A 26,013-nucleotide genomic window follows, 5' to 3' on the forward strand; every position below is an offset into this window, starting at 1 on the left:
ACTCTTCAAAACTGTGAGCCCAAATTCAACCTTTTTTCTCTATATATTGTCTAGGTATTTGTTATAGTGACAGAAAGCTAACTAACAGTGTTTGTTTTTCTTAACCAGTGAATTTAAGGCAATTTTAAATACCAAAGGTCTTTTTTTTATGAGAGCAAAACAAAATTATTTTAAAGTTTATGTCAAAGAAAAAACACAGGGCAGTAAACATAAGGAACTAACTAGGAAAATTATGTGGAAGAAAAATTAGTGAAATTTTGCCAAAGCAAATATTAAAGTTTGTTCTTAAATTGTAATGATGAAAATGGCATGTTATGGTGTCAAAATAGAAATATCAGTAGACCAAAAGTAGGAAGTCCAAGATAATGTGATTTTAAAATATATTTATTTGGCATTTCAAGTCAATAATCAAAAGATACAGAGTGAATTAAAAAGCAAAATAAGATGGCACAGTCGTGCCTGCCTGTAATCCTAACTACTTCAGAGGCTGAGACTGGAGGATCACAAGTCTGAGGCCAATCTTGGCAACCCAGGAAAACCTTATCTAAAAATAAAAAAGGACTGGGAATGTAATTTAGTGGTAGAGTGCCCCTGAGTTCAATCCCCAGTGCTCCAAAACAAAAGCAAAATAGCAGACACATTTTAGAAATAAATATTATATAAGACAAATACCAACGATGAGATATCAGCTTTTTTTAAATGTCAGAACTGTAGGGCATATAGCTCAGTTGCCGAGATTTTACTTTCTCCATTTTTTGATTTTCCTTATTTATTGAACAAAGAAATTAGGAACATATTTTTTTAAGTAGTCAAATGTCAACAGAACATGAAGAAATATTTCCTAGAACTGAATTCAACTTAAGAATGACTTTAAAACCTACTTATCACGATCTTCTAAGCTGGCGAATACAGCTTTCCTGAAATTGATATAATATGCCCATTGCTGTAGAATCTGAGTAGCAAAGACGTAGTTTTCAGTAACAAGGTACTATTATTATTTCTGAATCTTGAGTTCAATTCAAACGTCTTGAAGTAGTTGGCAAAGCCACTGAACAGTTGATATTTCTGACAACCTATCATATTGAGCCAATTTTGACTTTTCTAGTTTAGTAGGAAAAAAGATAATGATGAAATATAGAAATTTATTTTAAAGCTCAAGCTATTAATTATGGAGCTTACCACATAATACTTATGAAAATTTATCAGTATGCTTTTATAATAATGAAACATTATTATATGTCATATAATATATATTACTCTAATAATATTAAATTTCTCCAAAATTTGATAGCCTTATGTTTATGTGTACTAAATATAGACTCAATGATGCTAAGTTTGAGAATCATTGCCTTATTCCTGATCTTCATTTTTAAGATCAGTGGGTAGAACCAAACATGAATCTAGATAGAAAATAAGCATTTAGAAATGGAAATTTTCAAAATTCATTGCACATAAGAATTGAAATACAATGCATAAATATTTATATCTTCTTGGATTTCATACTATTCAGATTTCCCCTAAGGAATATATACTCTTTCAGCATAGAGCTAAATGTTATTTTACTTACTAAAAGGTGAACATTCTTACTGATTTATAACGGTTTCAATTCTTTTAGATATTTAATTCTTTTGGCCTTAGTTTATCTTTATGATTGGTGTCTGAAGTATTAGAAAGCTAGATAGATATGAGCATTATGTTTGGGTCAATCTGCTTGGGTTTAAGCCAAATGACCTTGAATAAGTTACTTAAACTTTCTATACCTGTTTCCTTATTTTCAAAATGAGGATTTTAATTGTGCCTGTGTCTCAAGGGTATTAGAATTAAGTGGGAAATACATGCAGAGTGTTTAGTGTATACTTATAGTGAGCACTCAGTAAACTGTACTCTAAGCAAAAGTAGATTTTAGAATTTTTCGACTACCCTTTGAGCTTCCCATAACTTTTACTCTTAAGGGTCAAAAAACACACAAGCTAGACACTGACCCTTATCTTCTAATTTTTCTCTTGAACTTTAGTTCCGAGTGTTGCTTCTCAACATTGTGAAATAAAAATTAGAGTTTCTAAAAAGATTAACTCTAGGTTAGCTGAAAATATTAAAGAAAGCAAGCACTTTGTTCTATAAACATTTTCTTTCATTAATTGAAGTTCTTTAAAAATTATTTCTGTGCTGGGTATGGTGGCACATGCCTGTAAATCTCAGTGACTCTAAACAAGGAGAATTGCAAGTTTGACGCCAGCCTCTGCAATTTAGTAAAGCCCTCAACACTTAGACCCTGTCTCAAAATAAAAAATAATAAAAATAATTTTTAAAAGAGCTGAGAGGTGGCATAGTGGTTAAGCACCCCTGGGTTCAATCCCTGGCACCAAAAATAAATACATGCATACGTACATAAATAGGGCTGGGGATATAGCTCAGTGGTAAAGTTCTCCTGAGTTCAATCCCCAATACTCCCCCCAAAAATTATTTCTATGATTTTGTTAAAAGCTAATATTACATTCTGATGTTAAGCTTTGCAGTATAAAAGCTATCAACTGATTTTTCCACTAAACTGGAATTTTAAACTTCATTTCTGTGTATTTTTGATTTTGACTTATTTAGAATTTGAAAATTAGTATAGTCTTAAAGAGGATCTGTTTTTTAAGGATGTACATAAAATGCAGAACTATAGAATTAAGGATAAAGCAGAAAATAAATTAATCCAGTTCAAGAATATATTTTCCTGTAGCTTAAAAAAATGAATAATGTACCCTCTACAAGTCATATATATGAGCTAGAATGATCTCTAAGAATCGTTGTACTTGAGTAGTACAAAAATCCATCAATTTCAATTGTATTTAAAGTTTTCTCAATAATGAGAACTTGGACAGTACCATTTAAATGTCATTAAACCTCTCAATCAGCCTCATCTTAATAATTCTTTTCAAAGTGGAAATTCTGAAACTTGAGAGAAATTGAAGTGTGAATAATGATGAAATTATTTTAGAGTTTTCACTGTATTTTCAGAAAGGCTTGCTTATTACTCAGTTTTAGCCCTATGAGAGGGAAAATTTTTCAGATGAAATAGCTTTTATTTTCAAAGTTGTAGGAAACAAATATAGCAAAAGAAAATTATTGTTTTTTTTTTTTAGGTTTGCTTGTAATAGGAGTGAGTAACTAGAGAAGGTTTTCTTGAATTGAGGTAAAGTCAAGCGGGAAGACTCTTAAACTTTGGATTCAAGATTTTAAATCCTTCTTCTCCCTTACTAGCTAAATATGTGGCATTGGGAAATTATTCAGCATTCTTGAACCTGATTTTCTTTCCTCAGTTTTAAAATCAGGTGATCATACATACCTTTCTGAGTAATTACTGAATGTTTAAAGCACTCAGTTACTGGCACTTTGTAGGTGATGAGTGTTATTTCCTTTTTCCTATGCTCAGGAAATGCCTTTTCCTTCTTTCTCTACTTTTGGTCTTTTATATTATTTCTGAAGGAGCTAAAAACCAAAATATACAAAATTACTTTTCAAGTTTTAATGCAGGGGTGTTGAATAGGAGTGGTAAGAGGACAGTCTTGCCTTGTTTCAGATCTGGGGGGCAAAGCATCTGGTTTCTCACTATTAAGTATGATGCTAGGTGTAAATTCAGTTTCAATTCTTTCTATCTTCAAATTCACCAACTCTTTCTTCTGTCATCTCCATTCTCCTATTGAGTGTGTTTTCATTTTAGTGGTTGTACTTACCAGTTTGAATTTTTCCATTTGGTTCTTTTTATATTTTCTCTTTCTTTCCTGAGACTTTCCATTTTTCTTCTGTTTCTAGGCTATTAGCTGTTGCATTTTTTAACTGCTTTAAAGTCTTTGTCAGATAATTCAAATAACTGTAAATTTTGAAGTTTGTAGATATAGATTTTTTTTCTCCAAGAAAGTTAAAATTTTCATGACATCATCTAGGCACAATGGTGCATGCCTATGATCCCAGCGGCAAGGGAGGCTGAGGCAGGAGGATTGCAAATTCAGAGCCAGCCTCCTTCACAACTTAGCGAGGCCCTAAGCAACTCAGCCAGACCCTATCTCTAAATAAAATATTTTTTAAAAGGGCTGGGGATGTGATGTGGCTCACTGGTCAAATGCCTCTGGGTTCAATCCCTGGTACAAAAAAAAAAAAAAAAAAATCATGACATCAAATGCCAATTGATTTTGGATATTGCATTGTAAGAATTTGGGTCTTCATTAAAATCCTATGGAGGTTTTTGATTTGGTGTGGTAAGGTGTGGTTCCATCATAGAGATTGAATCCAGGATTTTGTGCATGCTAGGAAAGTGCTCTAACATTGAGCTATACTCCTAGTCCCAAGAATATTCTTATTTTTATTTTAGCAGACAGTCAATCTAGTTAGGTTTCAGGCAGCAAGTTCAAACTTGTTGGACTGCTTGGCTGTGGTTCTGATACAGGTTGCATTTTCCTTATCTGAGAGTGCTTGGGACTAGAGGTGTTTTTCAGATTTACATTTTTTTTTTTTAGGTTTTAGAATATTTGCATGTTTGTAATAAGATATCCTGGGGATAGGACTCAAGTCTTAACACAAAATTCATTTGCGTTTCATTTATACCTCATACACATGGCCTAAAGTAACTTTATACAATTTTTTTAGTGTACTTTGTATTTTGAGTATGACCTATCACCTGAGGCCAGGTGTGGGCTTTACCACTTGTGGTGTTATATCTGCACTCAAAAAAATTCCAGATTTGGGAGGATTTCAGATTTGGGGGTTAGATAATGCTTAACCTGTATTGATTTACTTTTCAAAGCCTTTATTATAATGTTCTATGTATGTATCACCATTGACAATTCTGGAACTATGAGGTGGTTTATCCATTGGTTTAGCTCCAAAGTCTCTGGTATGCTAATTAGGAGCAGATTCTTACTTTATAGTTCCAGGATAAATCCAGGAATTCATAAACAAATTGGGATCAGTTTTCCAAGCTTTGTCCTCCCTGTACTCTCCTCAATATTTTCTTGTTCCTTGAATGTATCCAAGAACCTGATACTTTGGTTCTCTGATTATTCTGCTTTATCCCATGTTCTCATAATTTCACTTCAATCTAGGATCAAATTGAGAGAGATTCATAGTGAGAAAGAGTTGGGGGGGTGTATAAAAAGGCGTTGTCCTCATCTTCCTATAATCATATACAGTTCCACTAAACAGAAAGGAAGGTGTGGCCCTTGAAGATTTTCATTGTTTTCCTGTTGCTACACTACCACCACCATCACCACTGGACATCCTGGGACCCCTTTACTCTCTCTGAACATAGGAGTTGCCATTCATGGTCCTCAAGCCAGAACTGGAGTACTTTTCTCAGAGTTCTTTTTGTACCCTGTCATTCATATCTGTGTTAAGTTTAGGCTGGAGGTGCCAAAGGCAAAAGGGGAAGTAAATGCTTTACCAGTTCAACAGTATCTTGGATTCTGGCATTTTGTGATTTATCTGCTATTATTTACTTTTCAGAAATTTCAAATAGCTGCTCCATGTATTCTGTCCAGATTTTATGGTTTCATCCAATGTGAGGGACCTGGAACCAAACCCTGAATTTCCTTTTAAAAGGGAGCACTTGTAATATTGCCACTATCCCTTCTGCTTTTCTAACCAAGGACCAGTCCCATAATAAGATATAATCTGAATCATTACTACTTTACATTAAAAAAAAAAAATCATGCTGGGTACAGTGGTGCATGCCTGCAATCCCAGCTACTTGGGAGGCTGGAGGAGGAGTTCACAAGTTTGAGACCAGTCTGTGCAACTGAGCAAAACCCTGACTCAACATAAAATAAATAAAAAGGGCTACAGATATAACTCAGTAGTAAAGTACTTTCCTAGCATGCACGAGGCCCTGGGTTTGATCCCCAATACTACCCCCCAATTTTTTTTTTTTAAGTTTGCTCTCTATTGCTTCTAGGCTTAAGTGTAGACTCCATATTTTAGGACTTAAATTCCCCAACTAAATGTATCTCATATTCCAGCCAATAGGAATACTTGCTGATATATAATGGCCTATTACATATGTGTAATTTTGTTTATGTATTTCTTTTCATTCTATAATAGTTTCTCAGCCTTCCAGTTTCTTCCTTATCAAATTTTACATGTCTTTTAAGCTTAGGTATACCACCTTCTTTTTTTTAAAAAAATATTTTTTAGTTGTTGATGGGCCTTTATTTTGTTTATACGCGGTGCTGATTTGAACCCAGGGCCTCACACATGCCAGGCAAGCAGTCTACCACTGAGCCACGATCCCAGCCCCGGTATACCACCTTCTTAAAACTTGAATTATCCTCCTTGCTTTTATGCATTTTCCATAACAGAAGTTGTGTGATCTCTTTGTCCTTTGAAATATTGTTGGTTTGTTTGTATTTTTTCATATATATATATATATATATCTTTGTCTTGGAATAATTTTTATGTATAAAGATATAACTATCTCACACTAGCTATTATGCTTTAGGATCAATGGATTCAGGTAACATTTGATGCCTGTCATATACTGTTTTTTTAGTTGTAGATGGACACAATACCTTTCTTTATTTTTTAAATAATTTTTTTATTATTTTCTAGTTGTTGACATACCTTTATTTTTATTTATTTATATGTGGTGCTGAGGATTGAACCCAGTGCCTCACATGTACTAGGCAAGAATTCTACCACTGAGCTACCCCACTGAGCTCTACCCCAGCTCTACCATATGCTTTTTCACTTACTCTCCTATAACAACTCTTTGAAATAATCATTCTAAATTCTTCATATGAAGACACTATTGGTAATTAAAATAAGAATATCTTAACTTTTCTACAATGACTGTGAGTTTCTTAAGTGAGGGAATTTCCCTTGTTTCTACTACCTAATCCCTACCATATAGAAGCTACTCAAAAACATAGCAATAATGTGAACATTTTTTCTTCTTTTTACAGTACCTTGGCCATGTAGAAGTTGATGAGTCAAGAGGAATGCACATTTGTGAAGATGCTGTAAAAAGATTGAAAGCTGTATGTATTTGATGGTTGCTAGTATTGATCTATATATTTTGATCTATATGTCAATATTTTCTTACAATATTGTGCTCAGTAGATGTTAGTGACTCAATATCCAGTAAGAACAATGTTTCTTTTAATGCAAAAGATGTGGGCATACTAAAAGAGAACATCTCATGCTGTCCCTCCAAAGGTATAAATTATAAAGACCAACCTCTTCAATTTAGGCCAAACTTCACCCCAAATGTACTTTTGTTTTATTATAATCCATATGAAACAAGTGATGTAAAATCTGATAGAAGAATAATACTCTAAAAGCAGAATAAAAATGGTTAAAGTTAACATCTCAACCTGTGATAATTGGGAAATATATTTATTTTAAATCTACTATGACAAACAGCTTTCCAACAGAAAGTAGAAAATAGAAATATCTGTGTTGATGCCTCACAAGGTTTACTTCTGGGATTTCTTCTTCTTGTCCTCAGTCGTACTTCCCAGCTTTCTTATCTACATTCCTCTAACAAAATCTTTTCTACTGCCTTTTGCATAAACTTTAGCACACTTGGAATGGAGACACCCCTTTCCAGGATAAATGTTTCCTTTGCCTATTAATGCTATAGAATACATCCCAGGCACATGCTTGCGGATTTAGTAAAAGGAGAGAATTGGTTCATGGTTCATAAAGGTTCAGATTAAATTGTTCATATTTTTGATACGTTTAAGGAACATTCCATAGATTCTGAAAGCCCTCTTCACACCCTTCCTTCTTTCCAATATGTGGCCTTTTCCCACTTGATGTGAAAGCTTTTAAGTGTTACTTCTGCATGCCTTTTTCCCCAAACAGCATTAAATACATGTTGCTTTGGGTTTGCTGATATGGTACGCTGTCACAAGTTTGGCTGCTAATGACTGCTTTTTTTTTTTTCTCAATTTGCTTAATAACTGAAACTTCCCTGCTTGTTGATATAATCTATATTTCCTCTTTATCTATAATTTCTCTATGAAAGATATAGAAATATATAAAATTAAAAAACATCTCAGAGGTAGATTTTATTTTGGAATAAATGTATGAATTTGTTGTAAAAGGAAAAAAGGAAAAAAATATTTTATTGTAGTTACTATACAAAGAACTAAACAATAATAACTCTGTAGACACAAGTATACATATATATCTCTCCACAAATGTACATATCTTTACCTCAGATTCTGGTCATTTACATTCTTAAATGATTGAAGCCATTCCTAATTTATCCTCTCTAATTCATCATTAATGTTAAAAGGATTTATGTGTTATGATACGTGAAACTATAGATTTGCTGTGTGATTTGAATATATTCCCCAATTAAATATAGATTCAGACAATTTAATTTTCCATTTTCACCAAAACCTATATAAAAGAGAAATGAAAATTCAATTTTCTTGTTTACAAAATAATTCTTAGTTGATGAGTTTAGGTAAGAACATTTTAAAAAATAATACAAATACTTACATTTCTTAAATAATGTAACATTGTATTACTAATGACTAAAAACAGTAAACCAATAAACCAAGTAGACCTGAATCAAACAACAAATAGGTATTAAAATCTTATAACTTGGGGGCTGGGGATGTGGCTCAGGCGGTAGCGCGCCCGTCTGGCATGCGTGCGGCCCAGGTTCGATCCTCAGCACCACATACCAACAAAGATGTTGTGTCCGCCGAGAACTAGAAAATAAATATAAAAAATAAATATTAAAAATTCTTTAAAAAAAAAATCTTATAACTTACATAACTTAGGGTTAAAAAGCCACTGTGAAATGAGCCTTTAGAAAATCTTTTAATTCAGATTATGACTTCATGTTCATTATCTAATAAAACACTAAAGATGATTTAAGTTTGTCCAGAAGATATTAAGTTGTTAATGAGCAGTCAGTCCTCTTAGCTGTCTAGTTTTATGGGTGCTTTGGGGTGTTCTTTTTCATTTTTGTGGTATTTGGGATCAAACCCAGGGCCTTGCACATGCCAAGCGAGGGATCTACCACTAAGCTATACTCCAATCACTGTCTAGTTTTTGTTTTAACTTCTTTTAATTAGAATCATCTCTGTACATATAGGCAATATATGTTTATTATACAAAATACAAATGAACCTAAAAATGCATAAGTAAAAAATTTGTTAATTCCAGAGATAGCCAGTATTTAACCATCCAGTTTTAAACTTTTTTTTTTTTTTTTTAAGTGTTGAGGACTGAACCTGGGGGCACTGTACCACTGAAATACATTCCCAGCCCTTTTTATTTTATTTTTTGAGACAGGGTCTCACTGAGTAACCTGGACAGGCCTCAAACTTGCAGATCCTCCTACTTTACCCTCTCAAATTGCTGGGTGGGATTACAGGTTTGTGGGATTACAGGTTTGTGGGATCACAGGCTTGTGCCATTGCACCAGACTAAAACTATTTTTTTAGTTGAGTGGATTTTTTTGTTACCTTTTTATTTTTTTAAACCAAGAAGATTATCAACTGCATGCATGTTTATTTGAGGCATTGGTTTATTTAGATTCAATTTAATGAGTTTATAGTCACCAGAAATGGGAACTAAATTGCCATTTTAAGAATTATACATATGTCTAGAACAATTTCTGACACATAGTAGCTATTCAAAAAATATTTCTAGAATGAATATACATAAAACAATCCAATCCTCAATATATGGTAAAATTGAATCTTATAGTAATTATTATAATCTCATTTTATGTTTAATATTTTAAAGTTTAAAGTTAAAATATCATTTTGCATATCTCTAAATCCTTATTTCCCTGTGGTCTTTCCTGACTGAAAGGAAGTTTTATATATATTGATGATGGCGTACTTAAACTTTTGAACTTCAAGGGAAAATTGACCACTTCTGAACTTTTCATCAAAAAGTTATTTTAGGGCTGGGGATGAAACTTATGGTAGGGTGCTTGCCTAGCATGCTCAAGGCCCTGGGTTTTCCATCCCCAACACTGCAAAAAAAAAAATAAAATAAAATTAAAGTTTATTTTTAAAATTGCTAGGTGCCGAGCAGGGTAGCACACACCTGTAATCAGTGGTTCAGGAGGCTGAGTCAGGAAGATCAAAAATTTAAAGCCAGCCTCAGCAACAGTGAGGCACTAAGCAACTCAGTGAGACTCTGTCTCTAAATAAAAATACAAACTAGGGCTGGGAATGTGGCTCAGTGGTTGGGTGCCCCTGAATTCAATACTCAATATCCAGAAAAAAAAAAAAAAAAACCCAAATTGCTAAGCAAACCCTATCCAGGAGATCTGAAGCAATTATATATAGTTCTGAATTGGCAAACATGTTATTTTTTAAAAGGAGATTGAAATTTTTGGAAAACTGAGGTATACCTCCTGTTTATTATGCTCAATGAAACTTCCCCTTCCTATGAGTACTCTTTCTAGTACTATACTAAGAATCTTGCAGAAGATCAGAGACCTTCAATATGTTCTTCTCAGATCATACTAGTGCACATATATTTATGATTTTTGTTTACTACCTAGCAGTATCTAGGTGCCCTTTTCTCCCAGGAACACACATTCTTCTAACAAACATCCACTGGGAACCTACAACCTGCTTTGCCAGATGCTTATATTGTGCTGAATGCTATAGTCTCTAGAGTTTTTTTGCTCACTTTTTAAAAAAATAAATCATAAAGGTTCCTCTTAATTTCAAATAAATGGAAATAAAATGTCTTTGGAATTAATTTGAATATCAAAGTTTTAGAATTTAAAGAATTATATAGCTCACATATAACACTTATATGTAGCAAAACAAACAAACCTATCATGTGATTGATCTTTAAACTAAAAACTTAACATTTTTAATTTTTTTTAACTTGGGGAGAATTGAAGGAGAAGATAATTTGCAACTGTAGTTATATGTGTGGGTTTTTCCCCAAAGTAGTCCCTTACAATTTTGAATTATTTCAGCTTCAGTGGGAAGGCATCTGTGTATTTGATATTCTTAAATGAAAAAAATTCCATCATTAAACAAAATAGTTTTTAAATATGCTTCTCAGAAAATATATATGTCTAAAATATATTATACTTTCTATGCATAAAGTTAGTTATTTTCAACTCATTTACTTTGTGATGTAATTTCACTAATTAATTACTATAGAACTTAGGTTATACAGGATAAATGAAAGAAATGGTTGTTGCCCATTTTTGTGGCTTTTATGGTCACAGGGTGAGGAGTATTGACATTTATCAATCAGATTTATAAATATTGTGTCAGGCCTTTTATTATTTTGCTTTACTCTAGTTTAATATGCCCTTCATTTTAAAAGGTCATTTCTTCCCATTGACTCTTAAATGTTTCTCCCTGTCTGTCTTGGTTTTAGACTAGTTTCTTTATACTACCAGTTTCTAATATGTTGTTTTTTTTTTTTATTCACTATTTGATATATTTGTTTTAATATATGTTCTTGTTTTAGCAGGTAAAAGAATCATAACTTAATTTTTTAAAGAACATTAATATTCTCTAATAACTGTCTTTTATGCATTTTTGCACGTTAACTTTCTTCATTAACATCTGGGGTCTTTTACAGGAAATGTAAAGCACCATACTTAACAAGAGACTTTTCTTGGAACTAAATTACATATTAACAATCTCTTTCCCTTCCCTCCCGCTCCTCAAAAATGGTGAATCTTTGAACTTTGGCTGCATCCTTAAAAACTGATGGATACTCATAGTCTTAACAAAACTAGAGTCACCAAATTTGGCAGCAGAAATAGTCTTACTGTGATAACTGTCCTATTATATTATTTTACCAGCACAAATTCAAAATATTTTGTAGAACTATTCGATGCTGTTTGTGACTTTCAAAACTTAGGAGAAAAACAACCTTTATAATGTTTTGAGAGCATTGAATGAATTCATAAATTATCTGAGAACAGTTGTCTTTTCCTAGACGTTTATCCACTAATAAAAATTTATGATTATAAAAAGTAAAGACTTTAAGTATAGTTCAATCCCAGTAAAATTAAGCCAGATTGGGTGAATTAGAACTCAAATACAATGCACAAATTCTTCAGAATTTAATTAATGGCCAGTTTTTATAAATGGTGCTTAAAAATTGGTGACAGAACCATAGATAGCTATGCCTCTCTTATCCAGATAGTTTCATACTTACAAATGCCAATAAAAGTTTATTTCAAGACAACAGCATTTAGAAGGAAGCAAAATGCTTCCTTAAATTTTGTTTGTGACCCACAGACATGGATAGGTTCTTAGATATGTTTTCTCAGCTCCAGATCAGACATTAGCCTGTGTTCTTTATAGGTGATTTTTTAAAAATCTGGAACAAATACATCTGTTATTTCCCCATGTGTGTTATGGAATTGATCAATACACACACAGAGATTGATACTAGTACATAAGTAAACGAAAGCCAATGATTAAGAGTCCCTTAAGTAGATTGGAGGCTTCTCTAGGTGACTTCTTAAACTCAGTAAGAAAAAGTGTGACAAGGATCATTGATGCATACTTTATGTTTTGCTTTGTTTTTTTTCCTTCGGTGCTGAGGATCAAACCCAGGGGCTCACCACTTTCGAGGCAAGTTCTTTATATTGAGTTACCTCCCCATCCCCTACAGTGCTTTTTTTAATCTCTTATGTAGATATGTGTAGCCCCAGGGTCAGGCAGGCATGGGCCCTCTTTCCTTCCATACACTGTTCAGTATATTCCACATACATATATTCAGCTCAGCAAAGAATATAGTTGGCCCACTGCAATTGCATTCCCAGCTCTGTTGTACTTTTTATATGTGATTATGTGGTTTCATTTTTAATTGATGATTTCCACATAGTTGACCATAGTTAACCACTTATTTTATTTCAATAAATGGGGTCTTGGGGACTGGGGTTGTGGCTCAGTGACAGAGAGCTTGCCTCTCACATGTGAAGCACTGGGTTCGACCCTTAGCACCACATAGAAATAAATAAACAAAATAAAGATATTGTGTTCATGTATAACTAAAAATATTTTTAAGAAAAGAAAAAGAAATGGGGTCTGGGGCTGGAGTTGTAGCTCAGTATTAGAGCACTTGTCTAGCATGTGTAAGACACTGGGTTCAGTCCTCAATACCACATAAAAATAAAGAAAGGTATTGTGTCTATCTATAACTAAAAACTTTACTTAAAAAAAAAAGAAAGAAATAGGGTCTTACTATATTTTCCAAGCTAGTCCTGAACTACTGAGCTCAAGTGATCCTCCTGCCTCAGTCTCCCAAGTAGCTGGTACTACAGGCATATATGCTTCACTGCACCTGGCTGCCACTGATTTTAAATTGAAAAATGTATTTGGAACCAATCTTCTATTTATTACTCACTGTTACGAATTTAAAATGCAAAAATCATACCAAACCAGTATGTCCTGATCTTTTTCTCTGCTGCCAAATTTGGATAATCTCTGTTTAAAAAGTAAATAGAGATTACTAAATTAACTAGTTGCTCTGCATGTCTACACATTCTCATATCTTCTCTTTCTGTGGATTCTTAGGCCATACAATGTGTTTCCTGCATTTTCATGCACCCTTCCCTTTCCCCTGTCACTCCTGGTATGGATAACTCTTTAAAACTCTCACTCCCTTCCTTTCTCCCACTTTGCCCTTTTCCTGACTTCTGTATGTGCTTATTGATGTAAAACCCTAGGACATTTAGCCCATACAATAATAGCAATCGACTTGTCCCCCTGTTCCTCCAGGAAAGGAAGTTCTTCAAAGGCTTCTTTGGAAAAGTAAGTTTGATGCCACATTCATGCTTGCTTTATAAGGAGTTACACCCCTAGTATATAGCACTGACATATTAAAAGAAGTATAGCTTTGCTGTCTTTTAAAACTATGTATAGAAATTAATGAATTAGATAGTTCCTGTTGATCTGTGATATTTCCTGGGTCTTTTGATACTAATTCTGGTGATTTCTAGGGAAGTCCAAGAAATTAATTGAGTAAATTAACAAATGATTATCTCTTCAGCACTAGGTATTAAAATAAATTTCATTTGATCTTACAAAACTCTGTTTATATTAGGGCATTAGTCACATTTTTAACAGGTAGATTTTATATAGTGCCTAATATTGACAAAGAAAGGGGGAGAAATATTCAAGTGAAAATTTAAAGTACCCCAAATTTTACATTTGACACTGTTATTTTTTCAAACTAAATTAATTTTTAGTGACTAAGTATAAGTGCATTTATCTTTAGGGATCCTACTATGATTTTTAATCTGGGCTGCTAATATAAGAAAATCAGGCAGGGCAATAGTGGTGCACATCTGTAATTCCATCAATTTAGGAGATTAAGGCAAGAGGATCTCAAGTTTGATGCGAGCTTCAACAACTTAGCTTAGTAATAGCCTATCTCAAAAAATAAAGAGGGCTGAGAATGTAGCTCAGTGGTAGAGTGCCCCTGAGTACAATCCCTACTGTTGCCAAAACAAAGTCTTAATTATTAGTCTACCAAATATTTGTCATGTGGAACGTACTTAATGTAGATATTTTCCTAGTAATGATTGTTTAATGTTCAGATTAAGAATACAGGGCTGATGATGTAACTCAGTTGTAAAGTTCTTACAAAGCATGTACAAGCCCCTGGGTACCACAAAAACAAAACAAAAAGAATAACCAGGGTGGCAGTATACAAATAGGTAATGTTTTGTTTTGTTTTGTTGTTGTACTGGGAAATGAACCCAGAAGCACTCTACCTACCTCTGAGCTATATTCCCAGATATTGTTCAGTGGTAGAGATCTTGCCTAGCATACATGAGACTATGAGTTTGATGATCCCCAACACTGCAAATCTGTGTTTGTTTAATATGTAGGATTTACATCTATAAATAGACTCGTGCAGACATTTATAGCATTATAAATTGGCATTATACCTATTGGGAAATTTTATAATTGTTAAGGAAATTTTTTGTGTAATAATTATTCTTTCCTAAATAGAATTTTTAAAAGCAATTCCACATCATCACAATTATTATACAATTTCAGTTATCTTCCTAGAGATCTTTTTTATCTACTGTAGTTAAAACAGCCGTGCCTAGGTAGTAGAAAATATTGCTGAATAGAAAAGCAATGTTAATAGTACATATTTTTAAAAAGTTATAACATAGAATTAGGTAACAAAGATATCCCTCATTTCAAAATCATTCCCAAGGTGGACAGTCATTTCTGTATATAATGGGGCTATGGCGTACCTATTTTGTGGCTGTTATTGTTAGCTGTTTTTTTTTCTTTTAATATTTTTTAGTTGTAGTGAACACAATACCTTTAAATTATTTATTTATTTATTTATATGTGGTACTAGGATCGAACCCAGGGCCTCACATGTGCTAGAGGAGCACTCTACCACTGAGCCACAACCCCAGCCCCTTATTAGCTGTTTTCACTGCATTTTTGTCACATGTTGAATTTATGTAATGTAAGAGAAAATTATGAATCATCTCATTTAATCATTTTAACCTTAAAGTTAAAATTCAGTTATAGAATGAGAAAACTGAGGTTTACAGAGATCAAGTTACCTGCCTGAGTTCACAGATCCAATAAATAGTTGAAGATCAAATTTGAACCCAGATAATCTGACTTCAGAGCCCATCTCTTAAACCACTATACTATACAGTTACTCTATTTTCATATTATTTACAAGGAAATTTAAAAGATATCAGTAAATGAAGAGCTTCCTAGAAACTCACTATTACTTTCCAACTTTCTTTTTAAAGGGGAATAATTTAACTTTGGATTTTATCTCTAGTTAATTTACCTTTTTAGTAAAGATTTAAAGAATCATCTTTGCAATTCTGATTGCCCGCACTCCTATTTTCAAGTGTGTATTTTCCCTTTATAATAAATCTTTTGCTCTACCATTCTTTAAAAAAAGAAAATAATCTTTTTCAGTGGTTCAAACTAACATTTTTGAAATTTGGATATATTTAAATCCCAGTAGTGAGATTGACTTCCACAGGATTTCCTTCAAAGATGCTAAGTGGTCCCATAATGGCATCCCTGAACAAATGTGACTATCAATTATTTTCTTAAGTTATTAGGGGAAAAATTATTTTTATGTCAGGGCAGTTTTATTCTAACATAAAGTTTTGAAAATTATAGTAAGTCAAAAAGTTTTATTCAAAGAGTTTGGAAAAAGAAGTGGAAAAAAGCATTACTCATATATATTTTCACCAGAAATGTGCTTTGTTAATGTTTTGGGGGACAGGTTGCTGGGTTTTGTTTTATTTTGTTTTCTCTCAGTGCTGGGGATAGAATCCAGGACTACATGCATGCTAGGCAAGATTCTTCTCCTGAGCTATACTCCCAGCCCGGGAATGCACTTTTCTTTCTAATTTTTTTATTTGTACATATTAGTGGGATTTGTAGTTACATATTCATATGTGTGTACAACCTAATTTGGTAAATTACATTCTCCTATTACAAATGTGCTTACAAATGCAAAAATTTAATTTGGAGATTTAAATCTTCCATCATTCAGTTCATCCCCATAGTAGTCTGCAAGAAATAGGCTGATGAAGAGACCTGATTTGTTGAGTATGCCAGATCAACAGTGATTTGAGGAAAGCCAAAAATGAAGAATCTTCATAGAATACAATATATGCTAGGGAGGTTTTCATTATTTTTTATTTTTTAGTTGTAGATGGACCAATACCTTTATTTTATTTATTTATCTTCTTATGTGTTGCTGAGGATCAAATCCAGTGCCTCACACATGCTAGGCAAGTAAGTGCTCTACCACTGAGCCACAACCCCAGCCCACTAGGGAGTTTTTATCCAGTATAGTTCCTCATAAATTTTAAAACTTTGACTTTGAATCTCTATGTTTTGATGGTCCAGGATAAACAGTAATGAAGAAATGTAATATTTCCTCTGAACATTTTTACATAAAAGTAGGTAAATGGAAGAACTGTTCGCCCTGATAGCTAAGAGAACTACTTTCTCTTTTCCCCAAGTTACCTCCTGGACCTGACCACTGACCCTTCCCTATTGCTGCATTATCCACTGATAGGAGCAGTACCTCCAGAAACTTTAGCAAGAGGGGAGCAAATACGGGGCTGGGGATGTGGCTCAAGCGGTAGCGTGCTCGTCTGGCATGCGTGCTGCCCCGGTTCGATCCTCAGCACCACATACCAACAAAGATGTTGTGTCCGCCGAGAACTAAAAAATAAAACATTAAAAAAAAAATAAATCTGGTCTGTGGTTGGGGCTCAGCAGTAGTGCACTGGCTGGGCATGTGTGAGGCATTGGGTTTGATTCTCAGCAACACGAATAAGTAAATAAAATAAAAGTCTATCAACAACTAAAAAATACATGTTAAAGGGCTGGGGTAGTGGCTCAGCTGTAGAGTGCTCGTCTAGCACATGGGAGGTCCTGGGTTTGATCCTCAGCACCACATAAAAATGAATAAATAAATAAAATAAAGATATTGTTTACATCTACAACTAAAAAATAAACAAATATTTTAAGTATATTTATTTATTTATTTTAATCTGGTCTGTTACAGAACTGTATTATCAACATCTTTTTTAAAAAAGTAATGAGAACCTGAGATAAACTTTTTCCAAACTAACTACATGAAATTGCTCATTGCCTTAGGAAATCAAGTAATGTGCACAACTCTTAAATGAAGTTGTACATAATAATCTCTAAAGAGTTGCACATTTTATTAGTGTAGTTGGCCATACTAAGCAAATACTTCTTTACTAGGTAATTACATGGCACCTAACATTTAAATAGGATTCTACAATTTTAATGTATTTGAGAAACTCCATGAGCATAATCTATAATCCCATTTTATGAGGCAACTGACAACAAAGAGAATAGTGTTCTTTGGTTGCTCTTGTTAAGATTTTTTTTTTGTTTTAAAGCCACTTATGTATATATCAGGTTTTATAATTCATAATATGCTCCGACCTACTTTCTAATTTGCTACTTACAATTCAGCGAATTAGTAAATGACATTGCAGTTTACAAATAAATGAACAGAAGTTCAAGACTATGTCTCAGCTAGTACTAAATGGCAGCACCTACACTGAAACCAAGATTTTCTGAAACTTGGTACAGAGTTCTCTCGCCTACCCCATGTTGATATTCTCTCATTTAGAAGTATTTGTCTCTGCTTTCCTAGGATATTCTTAATTAGGAATGGTGAAGTATCTAATGAGAGGACACTAGACAGCTCAAGGGCCGGAATACTTACACAAATGTGGATTGTATGGCCTGGACAGGGTTCATAAATTTGAAATTAGTTGCAAATATTTTAAACATGGAGAGTTTTTATATGAAAAATGAAGCTCTCATGGGACTGGGGCTGTAGGTCAGGGGTAGAGTGCTTGCCTAGCATGAGACGGACAATGGTTCGATCCTCAGCACCACATAAAAATAAACAATGAGGGTATTATCTCCATCTACAACTAAAAAAAAAAAAAAAAAAGTTTTTTAAAAAAAGAGCCTCTCTTAAGAATTAGAAAATCTGACAAAATCTCATGCTTTCCATGTGGCAGTAGTGCCCTTGGATTGCCTATTCATCACAGTCCCTGAACTCATCCTACACTCGCCCTGCCTCTCATTTTGTTACCTGCCTTTAACCCTGTAGGCATTTGAGTTTGAAATCCTCCCTAGGCTATTATGTCACTTACTTCCAACTATATAAAAATCACTAAAAGAATTAGAAAATATGTTCTAGCAGATCCTCTTAACATATTGTTAAATATACTTTTTAAAGCTTTTATCTTTTTATAATTGTTAAATAGTGCCATTAAAAATGGTTATGTTTTAAAGAATGCTTGATTGAAAAGAAATGCATGATTATGTTGTTTTTTTACCTAATTCTTGAGAATAAAACATTTTATGGTACTTTGGATCATATTTGCATTCTATTTTAGATTTTTTTCTTCTATGAGAAATTATGCTTAATGCTTATCCTCCTTAATCATCCTTTTATTTAAAGTTGAGAAATATCTACCTTTTTTCTTCCTTCTTGTTTTTTAAATTATCATGCTCTTTCTTGTGTAGATTTTACCTCCTCTTATATTTTATTGGATGGATCTTTTAGGATTTAGTTTATTTTTCCTCTGGAAGTGCCTTATGATAAATTCCTAGGAGGGTGAAAACAAAATAAAAGACAAGAGTCATCAGAAGATAGTTTCATTTTTTTTTTCCCGTGCCATGATCAACTGGCAATGTTAAAGGTCTTTCACTGACCTTTTCTAGACTAAAAAGAAAAAAATCATTAGCCTTCAGAGTTATCTTTTTTCACTGTGTTCATGACAACCCAGTAGTTCTAGAGCCTCAAGTCATAGTATTTAAAACCTGCTAGGGGTTGCATTATCCATTACAAAGATGAACAAGACAGTCTCTCTTAACCCAACTACTCTCTCGTTTTTAGATGACTATTTCATGCCTCCTCTTTTTCCTTAAACCTCTAGAGTTTCTTACTCTATTCTGTTTTCAGCTTGCTTCATACTTCACTGAGAAAATAAAACCAATCTGAAGAAGACTTTCACAAAAGCCAACTTCCACATCCACTCACCTATCTGTATCCGTACTCATATATTCTCTTTCCCTTCTATTCAAGGGATGAACTACTTGTGTCCTGAGGCTAACTTTCCACTACATTTTTTATTATTTCTGCTCTTATTATAACAATGCAACCGGCTTTCTCCTCCATAATCAGTTTTCTTTATTTCATGGATCATTATAAAAAGAAACCATCTTTTTAAAAAAAAAAAAAGTTTCTTCTTGGTACACTTCAGCTCCTGCTGTCCTTCTTTTATTGATTCCATTTAAACATCTCTATCACTCCACCAGAGCTGCTTGCTCTTGTCAATTCTTCTTTTATATTATTATTCCAATGAGCCTGTCACCCAACTTGGACCATCAGTAGAATCTGACATAACTCATCCTTCCATACCCCTTGAAACACTGTTCATTCATAGCTTAGAAATCAGACCCTTCTGCTTCCTTTATCACTGCCTACCTCTCAGTCTGTGGATTCTTTCCTGCCTGCATCTCTCCCATGATGAACCCATTGAGTGTCATGACTTAAATACTATGCTGATGGTTTTGAAATTTTTATCTCCAGACATCTTCTTCTGTCGTAGAAGCAATATAGCGTAGGAGTAAAGGGCAGATTCCTTCTGTTTAATTCTAGTCCAAGCACTTACAAGCTTTGTGACTAATATCTACCTCATGTGATTGCTGTGAAGCTTAAATGAATAAATAAAAGTGAAGTGTACAAAAAAAACAGCTTCCTGTCATAGGTAAGTGCTAGGTATCATTATCATCTCCTCTGGTCTTACTCAACTTAATATACAGCAACTCTTGTCTGTCCCTATGCTATAGCCAAAAATTCCAGATGACCTTGACTTTCCTCTTTTCTCTTACAACCTACATCCAGCCAATTAGCAATTCCTGTCTGCTATAGCTTAATCAATTCTAACTACACCATTATTGCCCTGGTCCAAACTAGCTTCTCCTCTCACATGAGTCATTGCAGCAGCATCCTAATTCCCCTGCTTCCATTGTTGTCCCCCTAGCATCTCCTATCAAGAAAGCCTGAGTGATCTTTTTAAAACAGAAGTCCAGTTTTGTTGCCCCACTGCCCCAGATCCTCCAGTGGCTCCTGACAACAGAGTAGAAGCTAAAGCTTTTTAGGCCTTGAAGGACACTGGACATGAATTCCCTCTTCCTTTTTTTTTCCCTCTTATCTGGTTCCACTCTCCCTATTACTCTCTCTGTTCAAGCTATACTATCCTCCTTGCTAATTCCTTAAACACCAGATATACTTCTACTTCAAGGCCTTTATATTCTCTATTACCTCTAGTTCAGAACACATATCACCAGAGATATATGTGTGGCTCACTTTCTCCATTTCCTTCTCTTTTCTCAAAAGCCCCATCTCAATGAGTACTTTCTTGGCAACTCTATTTTAACATACAGATACCAGCCTTCTCCATATAGATATAGATATATTCCTATTTTCCTTCCTAGCTTTATTATTCTCCACCATTTGTCATTCCATATATTTTATTTATTTATGTCTTTTACTAAAATATAAGCTCTCTGAGGACAGGGATTTTTACTTATTTTGTTCACTGCTGAATCTTCAGTTGATAGAATAGTATGTGATCTAATAGTTGCTCCACAATATTTGAGTTTAGTAAATTAATGACAGATATGCTGTTCCCAAGTTCACCTTGGGAATCAGATAGTGTTAAGAAATGGTTACCAAATTATTGAACAATAACAGGTGCTAATGGAAGAGAGGAGGAAATATTAGATATTAGTCACAAAGCTTGTAAGTGCTTGGACTAGATAGGTTGTAATTCACGCAAGCTTTTAGAAAATGACACCTAAGACCAAGATTTAAAATTATGAAAAACAATAAAGTAAGTTAGAGAAGAAGGGGACTTCAAACAGAAGGACCAACACTACCAGGGACATTGGATGAGAGAGAACATGCTCCACACTCATTTCATTCATTCAACTTAGGGATGTGGAAAAGAAAACATAAGATGCAATTCAACTTTCACATGTGGATGACCAAAGGGATGGTGGAGTCATTCATTGTGAGAAAGGGATATGATGAATTTGATTTTGGACAGGTCAAATTTGAAATACCTGTAAATTTTTCCTTTTAGCTATTAGATATATTTAACTGGCACATGCACATTTCTTTCTCTATATATGTATATTTGAAATAGGCACCTAATGTTAAAATAATCCCCAAGTCTCTCTCATACCCCACCTCGGTAAAGTGATTTAGCAAACTAGAAGAACTGAATTGTCTCTAAAAGTCTCTTTGCTGTTTGGCTCATGATATACTTTTGTCCTTATTTTTTTTCCCAAAGCCTTTAACTATCCTCTCTTATTTAAGAAACTATTGGAAATAGTGTATCTTAGTGTCCCAGACTAAAAGTTATTGTATTTTTAATGAAGTAGCCATTGGAGATGGCTAAGAAGTTGTGATTCTATCCATTCACTGCTTTGGGGAATTTTCATTGTATTTATCCATTACACCATTCTGTTCAGAAGTTCAAATACCAAATTATAGACTTCAAGGCTTGTCTCCAAGTTTAAAATTTAAAAAAAATGAAGCCAAGTTCTCTGTAAAAGAAGTCTCTTATTCACTTGTTAAAAGGTACGCTGTATCATAGTTGCCTTCCCAATGTATGGTTATTACTTTTTTTTCATTGACTGGGTTATCTCTATGTGTAGGTATGACAGAAAGACTGACCAGCAATTCTTAACACACTGGGTACCCTTGAAGACCTTTGGTTTGTAGCTGAAAGAACTTTGCACAGTGGAAATGCAAATCATTTTTGCTCAGAAAGAGTGACTTCCTCTGGGCCTCTTACTCAAATTGGTCTGTTTGATGCTGTTGCTTCTTAATATTTCATAGCTATGCCAAATTATGCATCCCTGTGTCTTTACAGCATTTCTTTGCTTTAGCTTACAATAGAACATCTGCTTAACCTTTTTGCTCTTCTGTATCATATGCCTAGCCCATCTTGGGTACTATCTTGCCTCTAAATATCACTTCTATTTATATTGGTTAATTGCATGTTTTATCTCCTTAGTGACCTTGGGAATCATAGAATTTTAGATTGGACAGCATCTAAGATGGGAGTCACAGTTTAAAATAATAGAATATAAATATGTTTGTCAAAAAAATGAGGTAGCAGGATTTAGGGACACAATTGCAAACAGATCTAATGTTTCAATATAATGAATTGTCTTTCCAAAACGGTTTAATTAATGATCACTTTCTAGGGCTGGGATTGTGGGTCAGTGGTGGAGCACTTGCCTGGCATGTGTGAGGCCCTAGGTTCAATCCTCAGCACCACATATAAATAAATAAAATAAAGATATTGTGTCCATCTGCAACTTAAGTCAGCAGACTACAGCCTGCTATTTGTTTTGTTCCTTTTTTTTTTTTTTTTGGGTGGTGCTGGGGATTAAAACCAGGGCCTTGTGCATGTGAGGCAAGCACTCTACCAATTGAGCTGTATCCCCGGCCCCTGTTATTTTTGTTAATATATATATTTTAATGAAGTAGCCATTGTATATATAAGTAGCCCACATATATTTAGTTGTAGTTGGACACAATACCTTTCTTTTTATTTTTATTTTTATTTATATGTAGTGCTGAGAATCAAACCCAGGGCCTCACATGCACTAGGCGAATACTCTATCGCTGAGCCACAACCCCAGCCCTGCTATTTGTTTTTGAAAATAAAGTTTTACTGGAACAAATCCATACCCATTTGTTTACTTATTGGTTGTGGCTGCATTTGTGCTACAATGCCAGACTTAAGTCGTTGCAATAGAGATTATATGGGCCATAAAACTCCAAATATTTGCTATCTGGCTCTTCACCAAAAAGCCTACCAATCCCTCACTTCTCCAACTCATATCTCCCCAGGATTTACTTCTTCATCAGTATGTAAAATGAAAAAGAACATAGGGATCTTTCAGCCTACTAAGAATATCGTCAATTTGTTAACTTCATCTTTTTTCGATTTATTTTGTAAAGTGGCTTCTCCTTTTAAAAACTATCATACTCTGGAGATAGATAAGTAGCAGTTCTTTGTAGTAGTTGGATATTTCAATTGTATTTTCCTGTGTACAGTAGAAAATGATCTTACAGTGCATTGTATTTAACTTACTGTTTCTGTCATTTTAATCTTTACCTTTTTTTTTTTTTTTTTTTTTTTTTTGGTGGGGAGGTAGCAGGGATTGAACTCGGGGCACTTAACCACTGAGCCATATCCCCACCCTATTTGGTATTTTATTTAGAGACAGAGTCTCATTGAGTTGCTTGGTGCCTTGCTTTTGCTAAGGCTAGTTTTGAACTCACGATCTTCCTTTACTATTTTTTATGTTAAGATTATCTGTATGTTTCTCTTACTTGCAATACAAATTTCTGATTTACTAATTTTTAATAAATCCACTAACTTGTTATCATATTCTTCTGGGTCAGAGCCTGCTTAACTGCTATTTTGATTTATATTACCCATAATAAGGGTTCAAAGCAGATGGTAATTTTTAAATTCTAAGCTGGCTATTTAAAGAATAGAGTGGTTATTTGAAAGTTATATTTTCATTTGTCATTTTTCACTTATAGGTTAACTTGATTCTTCTGTTTAGATTTCACTAGTTTAAATTCTAAGTTACTAGAATTCTGTCCATGTTTGATCCATTTTCTTTCTTTGAAGAATTAGCAATTTTATCTTTATTATGTATGAAATTTTTTCATGACATTGACACTATTCAGCATTAATTTCACCTGTAAACTCATTTTTATTAAAATAGAACATCTTGGAATAGCAGTTATGAAATAATTGCTAATATCTTACATTACTTTATCACTGCCACAAATTTAGTAGCACCTAAAGTATGCAGTATTTTTGAAGGGGTATTTATACCACAAAATTTATGTAGTTCTGCGTTTCCTACTCTGTTATCTTTTTTTTTCCTCCCAGTCCCTTTAGTTAGCCAGCTTTGACCTGATCTCCGAGAATTATTGGTTTAAATAGCTAGTTTTAAAGCAAACAGAAGCCAAAAAAAAATTCATTTTCTCTGACTTTTATCTTCTTTTCTTAAAAGTGCCAAGGAGTGGGCTGGGGCTGTAGCTCAGTTGGTAGAGCGCCTGCCTAGCATGCACTAGGGTTCGATCCTCAGCACCACATAAAAATAAAATAAAGGTATTGTGTCCATCTACTATAAAAAATATTTATTAAAAAAAGTTCCAAGGAATCTCAGTTTATATTATCAGAATGAAAGACTCTAAAAGTTTACAAATAATACAGAAGTGTCACTATTATAAAAGTTCTAAGAGGAAATCTAGAAATATCAGCTACAAGCATCTTTGAATATTGACATCTCAGTACCTAACTGAGTAAATGAAATGAGGCAAAATTCAAGTAAATGAAATGAGGCACTCAAATATATTAATAAATACAAAAAGAATTCATATTATCTTTCCCTATTTAAAAATAGCAGAAGCCATGAATATGACAAAATACAATTTCTCACTAATACATTAGTGTAATGGTGTACAAATTTTTATAAAGGCATATCTCAAAAAGTTTTCATAACCATAAAATTGGGCCAAGAATGTTGTATTTGAATATTATAAGGAAGAGAACTGGAGAACAGTCCCATTATAAAATGGCCTTTTATTTTTCCCACCTTCAGTCTTCAACCTTGAAGTAATCCACTCTCTTCCCTCAAATGCTGAACACGGCAGGCTACAATTACAGAACATGCAGACTGATAAAACTGTAAATTTAAATGTCTTATACAGGATTTTCAGTGCCATTTGGCAGCATTCTATGTCATTGGTTAGTCATTTTCCATTCCTTAGAGTAGACATTTAGCAAATTTCTTCTTTCAACAAATATTTCTTAAATTCCTACTCCATTCCAAGCATCAAGATCAGGATACAGGGGCTAGGGTTGTGGCTTAGCGGTAGGGCACTCTCCTGGCATGTGTGAGGTGCTGGATTCAATCCTCAGCATCCCCCATAAAAATAAATAAATAAATAAAGGTATTGTGTCCATCTACAACTAAAAATTTTTTTTAAAAAATCAGGATACAGCAGAGAACAATACAGATGGGAAAAAGTCCTCACAGAGCTTACCTTCAGTAAAATATTCAATGTTACATTATTGGTTAAAAATGGGCAGTTAACCTTGTTGATGGGGTGACTTTTTTTGTCCCAGATTGCCTGGAACAGCCCCAACATAACATCTGTTCCTAGGTTTTAATAGTGCCCCCTTTCATTTTCAAAATGGTTCCAGTGTGGACAGTAAATTATACAACCAGCCTAGTTCTAAACTTTTTATATACATGAACTCATTCTCATTTTATTATCACACTCTCATAAGATATATGAAATTATTAACATCATTATACAGATGTAGAAACTGAAGTATAGCAAAGTTAAGTAACTTATCCTTGGTCATGCTAGTAAGTTGCTGAG

At 33.7% G+C, this 26,013-nt stretch overlaps 1 protein-coding gene across 3 annotated transcripts in view; it reads left to right on the forward strand.

Annotated features, from left to right (window-relative positions):
* Positions 1-26,013, forward strand: part of Numb (NUMB endocytic adaptor protein) — a 167,623-nt gene that overhangs the window by 114,157 nt on the left and 27,453 nt on the right. For all 3 annotated transcript variants that reach the window (XM_026400946.2, XM_077799436.1, XM_077799437.1), the window contains one exon: positions 6,939-7,013. In XM_026400946.2, coding sequence (XP_026256731.2) covers positions 6,939-7,013 — 75 coding nt within the window. The remainder of the gene's footprint in view (positions 1-6,938; positions 7,014-26,013) is intronic.

This window comes from Urocitellus parryii, chromosome 6 (assembly GCF_045843805.1).
Source record: "Urocitellus parryii isolate mUroPar1 chromosome 6, mUroPar1.hap1, whole genome shotgun sequence".
Classification (NCBI taxonomy): domain Eukaryota; kingdom Metazoa; phylum Chordata; class Mammalia; order Rodentia; family Sciuridae; genus Urocitellus; species Urocitellus parryii.